The 16,872-nt window shown below is 48.8% G+C and overlaps 7 protein-coding genes across 7 annotated transcripts; 2 read left to right on the top strand and 5 right to left on the bottom strand.

Moving 5' to 3' along the window:
* Window positions 1-76: 76 nt before the first annotated feature.
* N7533_001115 (uncharacterized protein) lies at window positions 77-1,354 on the bottom strand (the record flags this gene model as incomplete). The annotated part of the gene is made up of 6 exons (XM_057097765.1): window positions 77-331; window positions 432-749; window positions 839-930; window positions 994-1,062; window positions 1,174-1,195; window positions 1,268-1,354. The coding sequence occupies 6 exons, from the start codon at window positions 1,352-1,354 to the stop codon at window positions 77-79; spliced, it is 843 nt and encodes a 280-aa protein (XP_056966258.1).
* Window positions 1,355-2,733: 1,379 nt separating this feature from the next.
* Window positions 2,734-4,143, top strand: N7533_001114 (uncharacterized protein; the record flags this gene model as incomplete). The annotated part of the gene is made up of 1 exon (XM_057097764.1): window positions 2,734-4,143. One exon carries the CDS (start codon window positions 2,734-2,736, stop codon window positions 4,141-4,143), a length of 1,410 nt encoding a protein of 469 aa, XP_056966257.1.
* Window positions 4,144-4,308: 165 nt separating this feature from the next.
* Window positions 4,309-6,032, bottom strand: N7533_001113 (sugar transporter family protein; the record flags this gene model as incomplete). Its single annotated transcript, XM_057097763.1, has 4 exons — window positions 4,309-5,405; window positions 5,466-5,658; window positions 5,717-5,890; window positions 5,952-6,032. 4 exons carry the CDS (start codon window positions 6,030-6,032, stop codon window positions 4,309-4,311), a joined length of 1,545 nt encoding a protein of 514 aa, XP_056966256.1.
* Window positions 6,033-7,165: 1,133 nt separating this feature from the next.
* Window positions 7,166-10,040, bottom strand: N7533_001112 (Zn(II)2Cys6 transcription factor; the record flags this gene model as incomplete). The annotated part of the gene is made up of 4 exons (XM_057097762.1): window positions 7,166-7,482; window positions 7,861-8,549; window positions 8,616-9,536; window positions 9,640-10,040. The coding sequence occupies 4 exons, from the start codon at window positions 10,038-10,040 to the stop codon at window positions 7,166-7,168; spliced, it is 2,328 nt and encodes a 775-aa protein (XP_056966255.1).
* A 2,488-nt stretch (window positions 10,041-12,528) lies between these two features.
* Window positions 12,529-13,912, bottom strand: N7533_001111 (replication factor C subunit 2; the record flags this gene model as incomplete). The annotated part of the gene is made up of 5 exons (XM_057097761.1): window positions 12,529-12,690; window positions 12,775-13,341; window positions 13,442-13,585; window positions 13,658-13,736; window positions 13,797-13,912. The coding sequence occupies 5 exons, from the start codon at window positions 13,910-13,912 to the stop codon at window positions 12,529-12,531; spliced, it is 1,068 nt and encodes a 355-aa protein (XP_056966254.1).
* A 315-nt stretch (window positions 13,913-14,227) lies between these two features.
* On the bottom strand, window positions 14,228-15,522 carry N7533_001110 (putative protein transport membrane glycoprotein Sec20; the record flags this gene model as incomplete). Its single annotated transcript, XM_057097760.1, has 3 exons — window positions 14,228-14,796; window positions 14,855-15,105; window positions 15,200-15,522. The coding sequence occupies 3 exons, from the start codon at window positions 15,520-15,522 to the stop codon at window positions 14,228-14,230; spliced, it is 1,143 nt and encodes a 380-aa protein (XP_056966253.1).
* Window positions 15,523-16,154: 632 nt separating this feature from the next.
* N7533_001109 (mitochondrial 54S ribosomal mL53 protein) lies at window positions 16,155-16,475 on the top strand (the record flags this gene model as incomplete). The annotated part of the gene is made up of 1 exon (XM_057097759.1): window positions 16,155-16,475. The coding sequence occupies one exon, from the start codon at window positions 16,155-16,157 to the stop codon at window positions 16,473-16,475; it is 321 nt and encodes a 106-aa protein (XP_056966252.1).
* Window positions 16,476-16,872: the final 397 nt, after the last annotated feature.

The raw sequence follows: 16,872 nt of genomic DNA, 5'->3' as shown, positions 1-16,872 counted from the left end.
CCACGAAGCAACCAAGCCTCTAGAAAATTCCATCTATCATCACGTCGTCTATATGAATGCAACCATCATCGCTCACTTACAGACCCGACCCCAGCAGATCCGAGAGTTTATCCAAGTAAGCATGCGGGCGCACAGGCCCAGATTCAAAGTCCTCCTTGGAGCTAACACCAGTCAAAACACCAAGCGTGCCACCAAGCTTACCCTCCCTTCCGAACCGAATATCAGTATTGGCGCGATCACCAACCATGCAAGCCCGGGACCGATCGAATTTGAACTTGCCCTCGATAGCATCCATCATAGCCTGGGCAGGCTTACCCAACGCCGTCGGCTCCTGACCCAGCATCATAATCAGCGGCGCGCTCATAGACCCCGCGCCCGGGAAAAGAGTCCCGGAATTAGGCAGGGTGGAATCGATATTTGTGGCGAGGAACACGGCGCCACGCTTGACGTAGTGGTACGCAAGGGCCAGCTTGAGGTAATTGAGGTGGAAATCCAGACCGACGAGGACGACGCCGACTTCTGGGTCTCAGGATTGACTCATCTCCCGCTGCGATGAGCTTGTAGTCTTCGGGCTTGACGTCGCGGCGATAGGCGGGGTCTGTGCCGCCGATGAAAGGGACATTCTCGGAGCGGAGTTCTTGCTCGATGCCTGTTTCGCCGATCACATAGACTTTGCGCTTGTTTGCGGGGAGTTGGAGGATGCGCGAGATGTAGATTGAGGAGCTGTATGAGGAGGAGAAGACTTCTTCCTGTGTATGTTGTGAGTCATTTGCGGGACTGGTGTGATATTTGCGGTTCTTGGGATGGTTCTTGGGGAAAGGAAAGGGTCGGGACGAACCACTGTGCTGGGGATACCGAGGCCCTCGAGTTTCTTGCAGTAGTCTGCGCGAGACTTTGTGCTGTTATTTGTCACGAAGACTACTTGTTTGCCTGTTCTGGGCGTCAGTATAGCCTCCCTTGAGGTTGTAGTTGTGGTCTGGGTGATTCGCATACCATTGTTGCGCAGGAGCTCAAGGGTTTCGACGGTACCGGGGAAGCAGTGGTCACCGGACCAGAGCACACCTAAATGATCAAATGTATCTCAGCCATTGTCGCATGCTTAGTGGTTCGTGGGAGTCGCGAAGGCGGGGAGAAGGCCGAGCTCGAGGGGTGCGGGGGGATATGGCAACGAACCGTCACAGTCGAACAGGAAGACCTGGATTGAGAGACAGAGTCAGTCAATTGATTTCATGGCGTATAAAGATAAGGGGTAGTGCCAGACACTCACATCAAATTTGTCCAGGAATTCGCGGAGACCGGCCTTGTCGCCGGACAAGTAGAGGGGCACGTCGGATGCGGGAGTTGACTCGGTCATGACGGGCGGGGAGAGCAGAAGTTTCGCGAGAAGGGGGCGCGAGATGTGTAGAAGGTCGAAGGGAGGATGCCAGCGGAGCGAGTTCAAGACATACAGTAATCATCAATCAGCAATGATGGTCCGTACAACCCGAGGACCAAATCGACTCGCCGGTGACGGCCAAGCGGAGCGGAGGGTGGGGCTCTTCCCATTGCCGTGGGGTTCAAAGTATACCCAAGTAGACATCGATTGTCGTGAAGGCTCTATAATAACGAGACAGTATGATACTGATTAAGAACATCCAAATTCCACCAGTGGCTGGTATTGTATCTGCGTCTAGTACCGATTTCCAAGCATTTCCCCAGGTTGTGATAGAGTTACGCGATTTCTACGGTATAAATCACCTGATTATCTTGTACAGACAGATACAAAATTGGAAGGCACGATTCACTGAAGGCAACCACAACTAACAAACACAAGAGAAAAAAACGAAAGGAGGGAAGCAATTCCGAGTGCTGGAATTGATCTTCTGACCTGGACAGGAAACAAAAACAGCAAAAAGGTGGTTCAAGGCAGCCACCAGCATTTCATCAACCAACCTAACCGCTCTTTCCCCCAAACGGGTAGGGTCTTGGAGACCCCTAGACCATTCGGAGATACGATGCCAGGATGGTCTACTTTTCCCAATTGTAACCGATGCATTGTCCACTATTGGTGTCTATTCTACAGTAACCCAGCAGACCCTAACGCCCTCCACCAGGCACACCTGATTATCCTTCAACGAGGTTGAAGTGGTAAAGTTTAGAATGATATCACTCGTGCCTCGAAAGTTAAATACCATTGAACTGACCCTTGGCCTAGATGCCTATCGAGGATCCTCTACCCACTTGGGCAGGGGATGTTTCGTTGTCCGACTGATTTCCAGTAGGCATCCTGGTATATGTACAAAGGACCCACCTGGACAGAGCTTAGTGTGGGTTCTACTAGTTAGGAATAGAAATTATGTCCGAGAATAACCCCCAAGGCCTCAAGCACTTTAATTTACTTTGATCATTCTTCCAGGAGGCGTAATGCCTCGTGGATGACCCACAGATCGACAGCGGCGACTAGTACTATAAGAGAACTGGAATCAGGAGATCCCGAATATCATCTACGCGGAACAGCATACTTGTTGAATCCACTGAGAGGAATTCTCATTTCGATGCAAGGCCCAAGCCTGCATTATTTCACCTCGCGTCAAGATAAATCTAAATCTCCACTATTATCAAAGAATACTATATAGTTCGATGAGATCACCCTCTGCTCAACTTGAAGCTGCCTCCATCATCTTTCTTCTTTCAATAACCTTGGAAAACCTTGGAATCAACGGCAGTTCGAACCCGAATTCACGGTTGCCGAACATGAAACTCCTCGCCGGGTTTTTAGTTGCCAGCTCGGTCGTTTCAGCCAGCAATAAAAACACCTCGTCAGATTTTCCTGGAACCCAATCCACGTCCACATCCTTGGGAAACTACAGCCTGCCGATTCCATCTCTCGTGACTTTTGGCACCGGGGTTATTGGCGGCTTGTTTCGCCCAGATCTGCACCAGAATCCAGCCAAGGCCAAGATAGGTGTTCTCGTCATGCATGCCGAACAAGACTATACCACTTTTTACCCTTGTAGCGAGCTACCCGTCCGTGGTTATACAACTCTTTGCCTTAACAACGCGCAAAGCAAAACAGGTCTCATGAACGATCTTGACTTTGAGACTATGATGACCGATGTTGCCGTCGGTGTCAATTATTTGAACAATCTGCCGGGCATTGACAAAGTTGTTCTGTGGGGCCATTCTGGTGGCGGTGCAATGATGGCTGCATATCAAAATGTTGCAGAGAATGGCGCATCCGCTTGCAATGGCACAGAGAAAATCTATCCTTGCTCCGCAGCCGTCGACAATCTGCCTGCAGCGGATGGTGTTCTTCTGATTGATGCCAACTTTGGTCTATCGACCATGACTCTCCTATCCGTGAATCCAGCCATCGAAAATGAATCTACTGGCACCAAAATCAACAATACTCTGAATCTATATAGCCCTCAGAATGGGTGGACAGAAAATGGCGCAAATTACACTTCGGAATTTGCTCATCGTTTCCTCGACGGTGTCGCCTCTCGATGGGAAAAAATAGTTTCATTCGCAGAAGAGCGAAATCAACTCATCAAAGCCGGCAATGGTGACTATACGGATGATGAAGGCCTTGTCATCCCCGACGCGAATTATCTCGGCTTCAATAATAAAATCATCAGCCAGGATACACGTTACCTAGCGCATACCGTGTACAAATGGCCCTTATTACATAAAGAAGGTCGCGTATCAACCCAAGTCGTCCCGTCGGTCCGTGTTGCCGATGCAGGAATTCCAAGCATCGTTGACAGCTTTTATGATGGCGCACTTAAAACCACAGTCACTCGCTTCCTCTCAACATTTGCTATACGGATTGATAAAACATCATTTAATGTGACAGCCGACAACATCACCGGGGTGGACTGGGCTTCGTCTCAGACTGCTCCTATTGGTAGCGTGCCGGGAATTTCAAAACCGTTGCTCACGATGGGCAACACTGGACACTACGAATATCTCAACGCGGAAAAGATCTATCTCGCTGCGAAGAGTGAAGATAAGTCCATTGCATTTACTGAAGGTGCTCAGCATACCATAAATACTTGTACTGAGTGCGAGGCATACCCGGGACAGTTCGGCAATACGGTCAAGACGGCATTCGACTTTATGGACAAGTGGCTATCAAAACCTGGTCGTTTTATTGGAGCATAATAGAAATTTTCAGTTAAAAAGGGCACGGAATAATATTTCACAGAGCATGCGATCAAGTGCAAATATATCCAAATTTGTTATCTTGTTTGTGACGAATGCATGGCAACTCTCGGTAGTCAATTCAAATACCAAAAGATTTCTAGCTCCTCACTTGAATCTACCCATTCACTCAACATGCGCGGTGACCCCCTTCTCCTCATCATTCACACTAAGTCGATCAATATCCTTCCCTCGAAACTGAGCCTCTCCGATTTCAGCCAGACTGATACCAGAAGCCCGAAGTTGCTCCAGCCGCAGTGAAGCCTCGGCTTCCTCTTCACGCTCCTCTTGTGACATCTCAGGACCCCAGAAAAGGAAGAAGAGAATGAATGCCCACACAGCTCCCATAAAAATGGCAATCACCTTACCATAGTTGAAACGTGCCTTACCGTCGGGTCCAGCAGGAAGCGGGTACCTTTCACCAATGATAGATTGTATAGTGGCTGAGGCAGATGATCCCAGGTTACCAAGTTGGTAAGTCAGTCCAACCATCAAGGAGCGAAGTGCAATCGGTGATAACTCCAGGAGATGAATGGGCATAGGCCCCCAAACTCCGCCGACGAAGATCTGCTCGAAAAACGCACTGGCGACCAAGGACATGTCGCGCGGTAAAATGTAAGCTGGAATAACTGCGCCACCAATGACGCAGGATACCATCATGGTCAATCGCCGACCAAAGAATGTACTAATATAGCCAATCGAACATCCTCCAATTAGCGCGCCGATTTGACCAACAACGGTAATGACCGTTGTTTGTGTTGCGTCCATGCCGACTTGATCTTTCAGGAAAGTCGGGTAAAAGTCCTGGCTTCCATGAGAGCACGAGTTGAAGCCCGTCATCAAGACAATTAGATAAACAAACAACACCCAATTATCCCGCAGTGCACGTCCAGCATCTCGTACAAATACTCGAAAGTCTTTGGATTTTGTGTTTCCATCCTCCGCCACTGCATTTGCGCGAGCTTCGCGTTCGGCTTTCATCACTTGAAAATGGTTTGTTTCTGGCAAATACCACCGAAATATGATGATCAGAATAGGAGGACCAGCTCCGAACCAGAACAGGCTTCTCCATCCATGCGATGTCGTCGGGACAAGAGCCCTGTAAAATGCAGCGGCAAGAAGATATCCCGTTGCATATCCCATTTCGAATAGTCCGGAGAGAAGACCGCGTGCTTCGTACGGGAGGTCTTCGAGGGCAGTAGCGGCAGCTGGTCCAAAGAGTCCTGAGGTATTTGTCAGTTTCGTCGGAGTGGGAAATGGCAAGTATTAGAATTATCTCTTACCTCCCATTGCTATTCCATACAACGATCGAACACCTAGGAATTGTGGCAATGTATTGCAGAATCCAGAGCAAAGCTCGAGAATGATAAAAATGAATAGGTTGATAATCATCGGCCATTTCCGCCCGTATCTATCAGCGAGTAATCCGAAAATAATCGCGCCGACCGACCGAAGCATGAGAGTGACGGTCATACCCTGTCTCCAAAATTAATATTAACAAATCACCGATTCAAATGGTGGGCGTGGTTCATACCCATGATACATCAGAGTAAGATACCCCAAACGCTTCCGACAATTCAGTAATTGTCATCGATACGGTGAAGAAGTCGAAAGAATCCCATGTCCAGCCCAGAAAGCCCGCAGCAAACATAAGCCATTGATGTGATGTGAGCTCTTTCAGAATCGCGTATGGATTTCGAAGTTTGTTCTAAGAAATACCTTCTTAGCAAGTTGACAGAGCTACTAAAAAGATTGAAAGCAGCACTCACCTTCGGAGGTTTAAGACTCGTCACCCGCGTAGAAAAATAACGAACAATCTGCGTGGGGGAGTAAAACCACCCGGCATCCATTTGATTCCGCATACCGTACTAATATGTGCTCTGATAAATTCCAGTGTACCCCCGATCCAAGAAAAACCGGGAACGCAAGCTTTATACCCTACATCAACCGAAGATCTTCTCCCAATCTTGTCAAATACCATCACAATTTCTTGCGCAGTAGCCATCGCACAATCCATCTTCAGGGATAGGACCCCTTCCGACGCTATTCTTGGCAAATGTGCCATCTTCAATGTCTTGGGCTGCCCTTCCCCGCTTTCTGGTGGCGATATCCGGGGAGAGAGCTTAAGCCTAAAGCTTAAGCCGAAGTGTGGGGTAATGATCCAGACCCAAGAATGTGGTTTTGCAATGAAATAATTCTATCGAGCTGTATAAAATAGTTTAGAGCTAGTTTTCAAGCAGACTCTACTTGGACGACATTTTCCGAGTCCTTAAATGATCACGAGAAATCGCCGCCATGAAGGAAATGAATACAATTGCCCGCAACTTGGATGCTATACTAGGCTTCGTATCTGCCATGTAGCTTTGTTCTCTCTTTTTCTCGCTCTCTACTTTCCCCGCCCGTCAGCCAAGACAAATAGGCGGTTGATAGTCCGCTGTCTACACAGTACGAGTAGGCATTTCACAACGGAGTGGGGCCGCTCTTAAGCATCTGTGCACCAAAGCGCCCATGTTCATTGAACCCCTTCGTCCGATACCTTTTCGTTCTGACTTTTTACTGGCTGTTAGTCTCATCTCTAAATCGGAGAATATCCGATATGCTTGGCCTATTCTATGGTGCTCTACATGGACTTGATATGCAAGTGCGATTGCCAGTGGGTGACACGCAGGACACACTTTTAATCTCGCCACACTTTCCTCCTGGCTCATGTAGTATGCTAGAAATGTTAGATTTTACGAGATAGAAAGAAAATATTGTTAAATAAGTGTAGATGCTATCATTCATCTTGATCCAAAGATAATCCTGAGCGCTAATGCGGTGAACTTTTGAACGGAGACGTTACATGCAATTGGGGAATTTGAGAAATTTGGGTGATTTTCACGAGATGGAAATGAGTGAAGGGAGTAACGTCCAGCAAGAATTAGAAAAAGTCGTGTACAATCTGGTTCTTTTGCGGATCGATGGGAGAAATTGGTGGTAAAGATTAGTTTAGCTCTCTGTTATCCTCTTCGGAAGAGGGAAACAATGATCGCATAAAGTCTTCACCAAGAGGGTCGTAGGGGAAATAGGTGTCGTCTGGTATGTGAGAATGATTGGGGTGGCCCTGGAGTGAGGGCATGAAGTCTGGCGTGGGGAGGTTGAAGTAATTTGTCCATATGTCCTCTTCTGTCGGTGGTCGTGGTCCGAATATTGATGTATCTTCCAGGTTGATGTTGAAATTATTGCGTGACTCTGACGGTCCAGCTGGGCCGAAGAAGTTTGTATTCCAGGATGATCCTTCCTCGTCGATGATTTGCCGCTCTTGGGGCTTTGAGGGTATGTCATCGGTACTGTATTTCATGCCACTGGCGAGTTTTCGGAATATGGTATCGCAAAGCTGCCATGCTCTTCGTGAGCCAATGCTCCGTTCTGACATGGCGTGAAACCATCGGATACATTTTTTTGACAATTTGACAAGATTGAGTTCCTCCTCCGGCATATGCACACTGCCAAATGAGAGTTCCAGTAGGATAACGGTGGCTGCCTGCATCAGATATCGCAGGACACACCACCAAGGACAGAGCTTATAAAGTTGCATGACGTTTGGTTCATCCGGGATGAGGTCTAGCATTGCCGACGCAGAATTCAAGGCAATGACTGCCATCATATGGCTGAATGTCGGAGGGGTATTTGATAGACGGGCATCTCGTCGACACAGACAAGGGCGTCCTAGTGTGATCCGTGCGCCATAGTAATGGAAAGCCAGGAATAGTTTGTACCGCAGCTGGTCGGGATTATCATCGGCCTCTTCCTGCGTAAAGTCTAGAGCCGCTGGCAAGCTTGAATGCCAAAGATCTATTCGCGCGAGTAGTTCATCAAGGCGGGCTTCGATTTCAGACCACAAGAGGGAAACGGCGTTGGTCGAGAAAACCTTGTTGACAATTTCTTGTGTGATGACTGTCAAATCGCAGTAGTAGAGATAGCAAAGGCCGGAGTTCGACGACATGTTTTTGAGCCAGGTTCGGTCCCTTGACCGACATTTCTGGATGTCATCCTTGCCTCCAGATTGTCGAATCCCTGTGCTTGCCATCAAGACGCTGATTTGTTCGTCCCGAGAAATGGGATCGTTGAGCATCTTAACTGCTTCTGGGTCTTCTTGCAGCTGTTCCTCTTCGAATGGCAAAGGCAGCGGTGTTGCATAGCCTCCGTCAAGGCTATAGATAGCTCGACCAGTCATGATTCCTAGCATGTGTTCGAAACTGTATAGACACCACCAAACTCTATAACGAGCCTCCTTTGCGACGTTTGGTGTTTTTGGCGTGTCGATCTTCAGATTAATGCCGAGGGTTATTGCAGAACGCACTGCCAAAGCTGAAATTCGCCATGCTCTGTTAAAAAGGCAAGTCAGTTAGCTTTAATTTCAAAGCTATAGGGGGGATATTTGGGTTGCAAACCTATTAATCTGATCGGATGCCAGTAAGTAAAAGGCGATCAAGCCCTCGACCTGGACTTGCTGAAGATCGGGATGGCTGAACAAGACTTCGCCGTTCATGCTTAGCTGCCGGGCTCGGGCCAGGTAGACTAAATGATCATTCTCATCTCCACGCCAGGGAGCACGGATGAGATGGGCATGTTTTGCTGCGATCGCAAATATTGTATTCAAGATGGCGAGCCATTTGTTGCTAGGTCTTGCTGCGCTATAGCGACCGGAAATATCGAAAAAGGTTTGGAATTGAGCTCGGAATAAAGGCTTGCTGATGATGGGGAAGAACGGGTGCACCGTTTTCAAATACTCGTCAAACAGTCGATGTGCTAATGGTCGAGTGGGCATGCTATAACGTTGAACGGGCTCGGAAACTGAAATCTCCAGGTCGTCGAGATGATAATTCAAAGCGTGAAGTGAAAATCGATCGCTGGCTGCATCCTCCTCGTCCGTAGTCGAATCTAGCGTACCAGGGTTGCCGCGAGCGCGCTGCTCTGCTTCCCTTTGAAGTCGTTGCATCCACGAGATCTCCGAACTCTTCCCCATATACCCGGTGGCTCGGGTATGCTTGGTTCGATTCAGGTCTTCCTCTACTCGGTCGATTGCATTGAGAGATCCGATAGAAGATACGGGAGATCCTTCATCGCCGTCTACTTCGTTTTGTGGTGTGGATAATTGAGAAGGTAGATTTTCAAGGGAAGGGGTGCTCCTCAACCCATGCTTAGCCAGCAGAGAGACACGGTTAGACGCCGCCATGGAACCGTATTGGGTACGACTCACCTTGTCTATTAGTCCCTTAATCCAATCTGCCGTATGATTTTCTGCGGAGTTTCGTAAATCATTCACGAAGCTTTCGTACTCTTGCAATTCTGCAGTGAGTCTATCAACGTCACTATCGTCACCCCATGGGTGGAAAAGTCAGTAAATTGCATCCTTCATTTTTAGTAGTAGTGGTAGTTGTAAATAATTTTAAAAAAGGGAAAGGAAAAGCCTACTTTTTCATTTTTTCTCTCCATCCCACGGGATATTGACAAACCGCTCTCAATTCGCGACATTGTCGACAAACCGGGGTATCTCCACTGCATTTAGTTTTGCGTGTTCTACACGACTCGCAAGCTCGGGGCACTCTGCGGTTAAACCGGGGAGTATTACCCGGTGGTTGGCGGGGAATAGCAACTTTAGCATTGGCGGTCGCTACTCCCTCCTTATTCTCTAGCAACGGAGTCGATTTGCTCGCTCTCGCTTCTCGAGATGATGAAGCTCCCCATATTGGCGGACGTTTGGGGGTTGCAGGGGCACTTTGGGGCTTGGACTGTTTTGATGGTCCTTCATTTTGTGATTTGGAGCCCTCACCCGGTGGGCTATAGTTTTGATTTTGTTGTCGTTTGCGACTCATGAGAATCAGCTCGGAGATACCTCATGAGAGGAATCGCCGGGTTATGAGGTTTCTTGAGTATTGTCTTGACAACCTGCCAGTGCGGCATCCATGGTTTTCGGTCTGAGATGCCGCCAATGACAGGCCAGTATTTGTAGAGGACAACAGAGTGGGGACTGGGGCCCAAAATGCAGAAAAAAAAACAAATTGAATAACAGTATTTAGTAGAGAGAACCAGAATAACCTCGAATATCAGGCATAGACCCATCTTATTGGTGGGAGGACATCTAATTGCCACTGAGGCTTGATCACTCTCTTCATAGAAGCGTAGGAGGCTTGAGTGATCGACGACCCGAAATAGCGGGCCACATCATTACAGCCGCGCAAGGGAGCATATCACCTACTGTAAAATCCGTTGGCTGCGTTTAATTCGTCAAATCGTTTCAGGCACCAATCTCAATCTTGCCCTGGGGTGTTTGCATTGCTTGTCCAGAGCACATCCTGCGTGCAAAGGCACCAAGGCATGGGAGGGGGCATGGCAGGGATCTGACTATACTCCGTTCTCCGACCGTAAGTGGCGCAATACTAGCATTGAGGAACATCGGGCTTGTGGTCACACATTCACAAGACGTCAGCACTGCATCTTCGAGCATTGTAGATTCTAGAAGATTTGAAACGGGACACCTGTTGATTCGCGGGTTCCGATGTCTCTGTCTCGATCAGCCTTGTGGCAGTCAGTATCTTCTAGAACTTTCATCCACCACTGCCTCCCTTCGTATTGCACTGTGGCTGACCCCACACTGCTGCGAGTTTTTCGGAACGCTGAGTTGTATGATTGGTGTGGCTGGCTCAGGTTGGACCGATGGGTCACATTATTGCCAAAGCGGAAGCTGGGGCTTGACTCTGAGCCACAGCTGAATCATGACTCTTGATGGTTTCCGATAGCTGGCGGGGCGGTAGCACTATGTTTCGTCAACAGTGTAAATACGGGAAAAGGAATCCAGTGACCCATGGTCACATTCCATTGGCAAATCCCGATGAGCCTAAATATTGGCGGAATGGTTGTCATCAACCATCGGTCCTAAACCAAATCCATCATTCTGTGAGGCCCGCGATCAGCCGGGAAGAGACAGGCTTCCTTTTTTTTTTCATTTGAAAGTGGGGCACGAAGAGGACAAATTGCGTTCCCAAGGGTTAAGGTCCCCTCAGTATAGTATATCGGAGTAAGTGGGAACCATATTGAATGCTCAGGCTTCTGTTGCTTCGTACGCCACTTCCGAGAACGGAAAGCGACATCGTTATACTGGAGGTGAGATCAACGCAATGCATAGCAGATAGAATTCCTTTCCTGTTAGTCCACTAGTGTGCACTTCATTAGCTTCATATTATGATACGTAGAAAGATCCTCACCGCCCATATGATTGGCTGGGTTGACCTCCGATAATAAAAGGGATAGCTTTGGGTGGGAACATGATTCAAGGATCAGTTCGTGCCGATCATGAAACATCGGGTTGAGATGCCGCGCATAACATTCCATAGCAGTCTGTCTCTGAGATAGTATCCCGTTGGAAATCGGCAGAGACCGTGGTGCGGCCCCGCTAGATCGAACCATATCTTCGGACCGACCGATCCGAATTTTCTGCTTCAGGGTCCTTCAAGTCCCAAACAGTGGTGAACCCATCCCGACAGTCTGGTAACTGAATAGTGGCACGACCTGCATGAGACTTTGGCACGGTCTAAGTCTTTTGTCATAGAAAAACCTTGGGGTTGACTGCTTTTGGCTTCGCGCCGTATCTGATGAAGATGCAACTTTCCCGATATTCACAAAATCAAAATGTGATGATCTGATCGTGGTAGCGAAAATCGAGTGGACTGGTGGTTAACCAGCGGATCAAAGGAACTTTTATAGAAAATAACAATTGTTCAGATGACGTTGTCCAAACCCAACTTCCCCTTGAACGGCATGATGTCATGGTAAACTCCGAGGGTCGCTTCGTCTATGGTGAGTTTTATTTTGTAATGAGTAGTGTGAATGATTCTAAGGTGGACAGTAACGTCCAACTGGAATAAAATGAAGCTCAACTCGAAGTTTTTGTTGGGTTGGTGGACGAGGTAGTGTGGTGGTGTGCTTTGGGAGGAGATCACCTCTCGACGAGGTAAAGCTATACCATCCACTACTGACATCACCTCACATGTTTCACAAGATGATCAACATGCTAAAATCCTCCACATTATTTAATTGGCCCACGAAGGACCCCTATCGCAGATGTACTATGTATGTATGTGTATCAGAAAAGCCAACACTAAAGACCCAGGCAAATGTCAGGGTATCATGATCATCCTCATTCAACAACTACTAAATGTAGATACAGAACGCCTTAATGTGTCAAAAACCAGCCAATAACGCCGTCTATCCCCACCGCCGAATCACAGAGTAGTGAGTAGGTGACGACCAGATAGAACATATGCTTGACCCGAAAAGATTCATCACTTTTCAATACTTGAATAATCAACCACGCAGGATATTAGCAATGCGGAGTGTCAAATCCAAAATAGACAGGTGCTCGTCTGCACCGTCAACCAGTCGCTTATCCATCTCGGAGAAGGCGAGGACAATCTTATTCTTCTGGATATCCGGAATAGTCTCGGTGAAGACGACTCGTCGATACAGCTTCAATAGTCAGCCACATGCTCAACAAGGAGGACAGGGAAGAGAACAGGAAAAAGTCCTCGGAGAAAGAAGCAAAGAACCTACCTGGCCAACAAGCTGCGTAGCACTCCATCCATCCGCCACAAGGTCAGTCACGACGGTAGAGACGGCATCGAACGCCGACGCACCGCTCTTCGGCTGCATCGCCTGCACCAAGCTATCTAGAACAGATTCAGGAATCACACCCGCAATCTCTTCAATACTGCGCACGGTGATGATTCCCTGATCACTCCCAGCATCCATCATTTCAGCGTCCTCGTCCGCATCTTTCGCACCGGCCTTCGCGGCCCCAGCAAGACGCGCCGCACTCTGAAGATAAGTAATAGCCCGGCGCAAATCACCCTCACCACACCGAATAAGCGTCTCAACAACACCATCCTCTAACTTCAAATTCTCCGTACGCGCAATATTGTCCAACCGCACCCCAGCCGCCGAGTTATCCAGCGACTTGAACCGAAACTTACTGCAACGACTAGCCAACGGCTCAATAATGCGAGTGACATAGTTGCAGACGAGGCAGAATCGTGTAATGCGACTGTACGTCTCCATCGTGCGGCGCAGCGCAGACTGCGCGTCCTGGGTCATACTGTCCGCCTCATCGAGGATAATGATCTTGAATGGGGGGGCAGGGGTGTTGCGCGAGGTAGGCCGCGTCAAGGCCGGTTGGTTGGGAGAGCTGTGCTCGAGCGAAGTTCTTGACTTTGTCACGGACGATGCCGATACCGCGCTCGTCGGAGGCGTTTAATTCTAGGATGCGGGAGCGATAGAGGGCGGGGCCGAAGAGGGATTTCGCGAGGGCGAGGATTGTGGAGGTTTTTCCTGTTCCGGGAGGTCCGTAGAAGAGCATGTGGGGGAGCTGAGAGATATGATGTTAGAATCGACTTTTCTAAAGGACTTTGGAGTTGGCATCGAGAGGGTTATTGCGTACGTTGGATGCTTGAAGGGTGCGTTGCAGCACTTTGGTGGTGTGGTCTTGGGCGGCGACATCGTCCAGTGTCTTTGGTCGACTAATTGAATCGTCAGCAGAGCTCAACCAAGAAGGCGCATCATGTAAAACAGAGTCGTACTATTTCTCAACCCAGGGCTGTTGCCGTGTGCTGTCTTCCTTGGTCTCGGCCTTGGCCTTTGAGCTGCTTGAAACGGCGGCGGCACGGGCCTTGTTGTTGAAGAATGTCGAGGCCATGTATTCGGTGTTGTTAAAGGTATATGAAAGCTTTCAACCCGAAATTGCGATTTTTCTGGGGTCGTCGGAGATGAGCAGTCCAGCTGTATCCGCCGCGGTGGGAGAAACGCGTCTACACGTGACACGCGCAGCACTTAGACGCGACCAATCAGGAGCCCCTGGTATACTTCATACACCTAGATTTAGTCCTTCTTTGTATCTTGTTTCACCGTGCGTGCTATTAACATCTCAGTAATGAAAATGAGTTTACATATGGGTAATGATTATTGGTTGATGTGCTTCATAATTGGCATTGGCTATCATAACACCGTGACGCTATAGTTCATCCCGGACCTCCTCTTCCCACATCCGCTTCTTCGTGTTCCGAGGTTGCTGCTCTGCTCTGGCTATTTCTTCGGGCGAGATTGGCTTCGGTTCTTCTTCCTTCCCGTCTTCGACCATTTGACCAATCTTGTCAATAATTCGATCCTCCTCGTCTTGCTGTGGGGTACGAGCATCTCCATCGGGAGTACCCCTTGGCACCGAACCTCCAGTAACAGCTGTTGCGGTCTGCTGAATAATTGAAGATATATCACTTCCAATCGGGCTCGCCGAAATTTCCGCCGGCCCACGGGATAGCCCGACAGCACCCAAAACCGTAAACATGAACTTCCAGGCGAATTTGAGGGGAAGCCATACGAGCCACCAGGTGGGTCCCCAAAGGATTCGGCGGAAGACTAACCAGCCAATTGTTCCAAGAAGAATATAGAATGCTGTCTCAAGATACCAGGTATCAGACTTTTGTGAGCGGAGAAGAGAGTTGGCGAGACTGCGGGAGGAAGAGAGAAGAGTGTCGAGGCTGCTGTAGGATTCGGAAAGAGAACTGATAGCGGCGGATGATTGTTCTAATAACCAGTATTGTCAACTTTGTTTTTGCTTCGTCCAATCATGGCATGTACTGACCGAGAGTTTCCTGGGCGAACTGGCTACGGGATAATTCCGTCCGCATGAGATTATGGGTTCGGCGCAGCGCAGCAGTAACATCACTCGACGCATTGCGCACCAGATCATCCTGTGTGAATTTATCTTTCGACTGCCTTTGATTTGTGGGTGGCGACTGCGGTCTCGAGAATAGTAGCTCCCGCTCCTTGCGCTGCGCCAGCTCAGCATTGCGCTTAGCTTGCAGCTGGGCATGACGAAATTCTCCTGGGATTCTGCAATATATTAGAATCTTTCCAAATCAGAGCACATATCTCCCATGGTATAAATTCTAATGTCCCGAATGGAGCCTATGAGACCACAACTCACCTCTTTAAATCATCCTCTAATCGCCCCGCCATGGCAATGACTCTCTCCTTCTCGGTCTCCTTCTCTCCATTTGTGCTCACAGCGGACCTTTTCCTTCCTCCGCTTTCCGCCTTGAGTGCATTGACCTCTTCTCGCAGAAGTTCGAATTCATCTTCGGCATCTTTGAGCTGGGCACGAATCTCCGCACCGAGCTCAAGACGCGCCTCGTTTCCTTGTCCAATAGACTCCGTGAAATTGCGCAGTCTGTCGAGAAGAGGCTGGATATGGCCCAGAGTAGTTGATAGCTCTTTCAGGCGGGCCTGAAGAGCAGCTGTAGTAGACATCTTTGGTGATGGGGTTCAGCGGGTCGTTGACACTCGCATTCGCTTGGTTGGGCCGAGTCGCTCAGAGGAAATAGATTCTTGGCGGAACCGGTATTTTCGTATTTCGGAATGAGTTCTCGAGATATTCAATAGACTGTTGGGTTATTATCTTGTAAATTGCGCAGTGTGTGGTGTATTATAGCACGTCGCAAGTTGACAGGTGGGCGTCGGAGTTGGGGGTGTACTCTCGCGGGCGGTCCACGTCTTGTGGCAGCATGTTTGCATCTACGGCAAACACATTTCAGTCAACGCCCGCGACTCCGAACCTCTTGAGTCCAGAACTGCCATCTTGAACTCCCAGCCGCGCAAACTAATTCTCCCTGAACCGGCCAATCAAGGAGTCTTTGTGATATCATACGATCGCAAATCCCCCATACAACCTACCAACTACCCGCGCAACCCCCCATCCATATCCTCCAACCACCGCCGCAAAAACTTCCGACTTGACGTCCGCCAACCAGGTACGCAACGATATCCGCTCTAAAGCGCATCCAATTCAATTCAAACCGGCATAATCCAATAAGATTCAATCGCTAACCGACACCTCTACTTCTTCAGCCATCTACCCACCCAACCCCCACCCAACCGCCAAAATGCCAATCCCACTCAGCACCATCACCACCTTCCGAACAACCTTCAACCCCTTCTCCCAGGCCTCCCGACCCTGCCGCCTCTTCCTCTCTCTCCTCCGCACACCCGGCACAACATCAACCAGCAGTCCCAGCCACATCGACATCAAGGTGACGCAGCTCCCGCGCAACTCGACCCAGCAGCCCGTCATGACTGTCGGTTTCAAGGGCGGCAAGGAAGTGACCCTCGAGGTCGGCAAGCGTGGTCTGAAGATTGGCGATGTTGTCGAGGAGGTGTCGCGCGTTGGTCGGTTTTTGGAGCGTGAGGCTAGTCTGAAGGGCTAAAATATTCTTTGCCTATTTCCATCTGTTGCGGAGTGCTTTTTGGGCATTGCATCTGGTATTCACCAGTCTGTCTTGTATATTATTAGCTTGTTGTTTTTTTTGGCCTCCTGGGTGTGTTTGGATTCTATCCACATTTTGTGAGGATTGTGCAATTCCTACTGCCTCGATTGTATGATATCCGATCTATAAATACTCTTTATGTGAAATATTGAACATGGAATCAATTCATTTCGCGCTATTTTGTACTACTATCACTCCGGGTATAGGCCTCAACCAGACTACAGTAGAAGAAAAATCATAAGAGGCACAAGGGAAAGATAAAAAGGAATGATGGAGAGAAACAATAGAAGCCGAAGCTCCGTTCGACGCAATCAATTTTTTCAAATATACCCCGCCG

Source organism: Penicillium manginii, assembly GCF_028828005.1.
Source record: "Penicillium manginii strain IBT 31320 chromosome Unknown utg000001l:1.0-3466041.0:1.0-3467806.0, whole genome shotgun sequence".
Lineage (NCBI taxonomy): Eukaryota > Fungi > Ascomycota > Eurotiomycetes > Eurotiales > Aspergillaceae > Penicillium > Penicillium manginii.
This window is presented reverse-complemented; position numbering and strand designations above follow the sequence as displayed.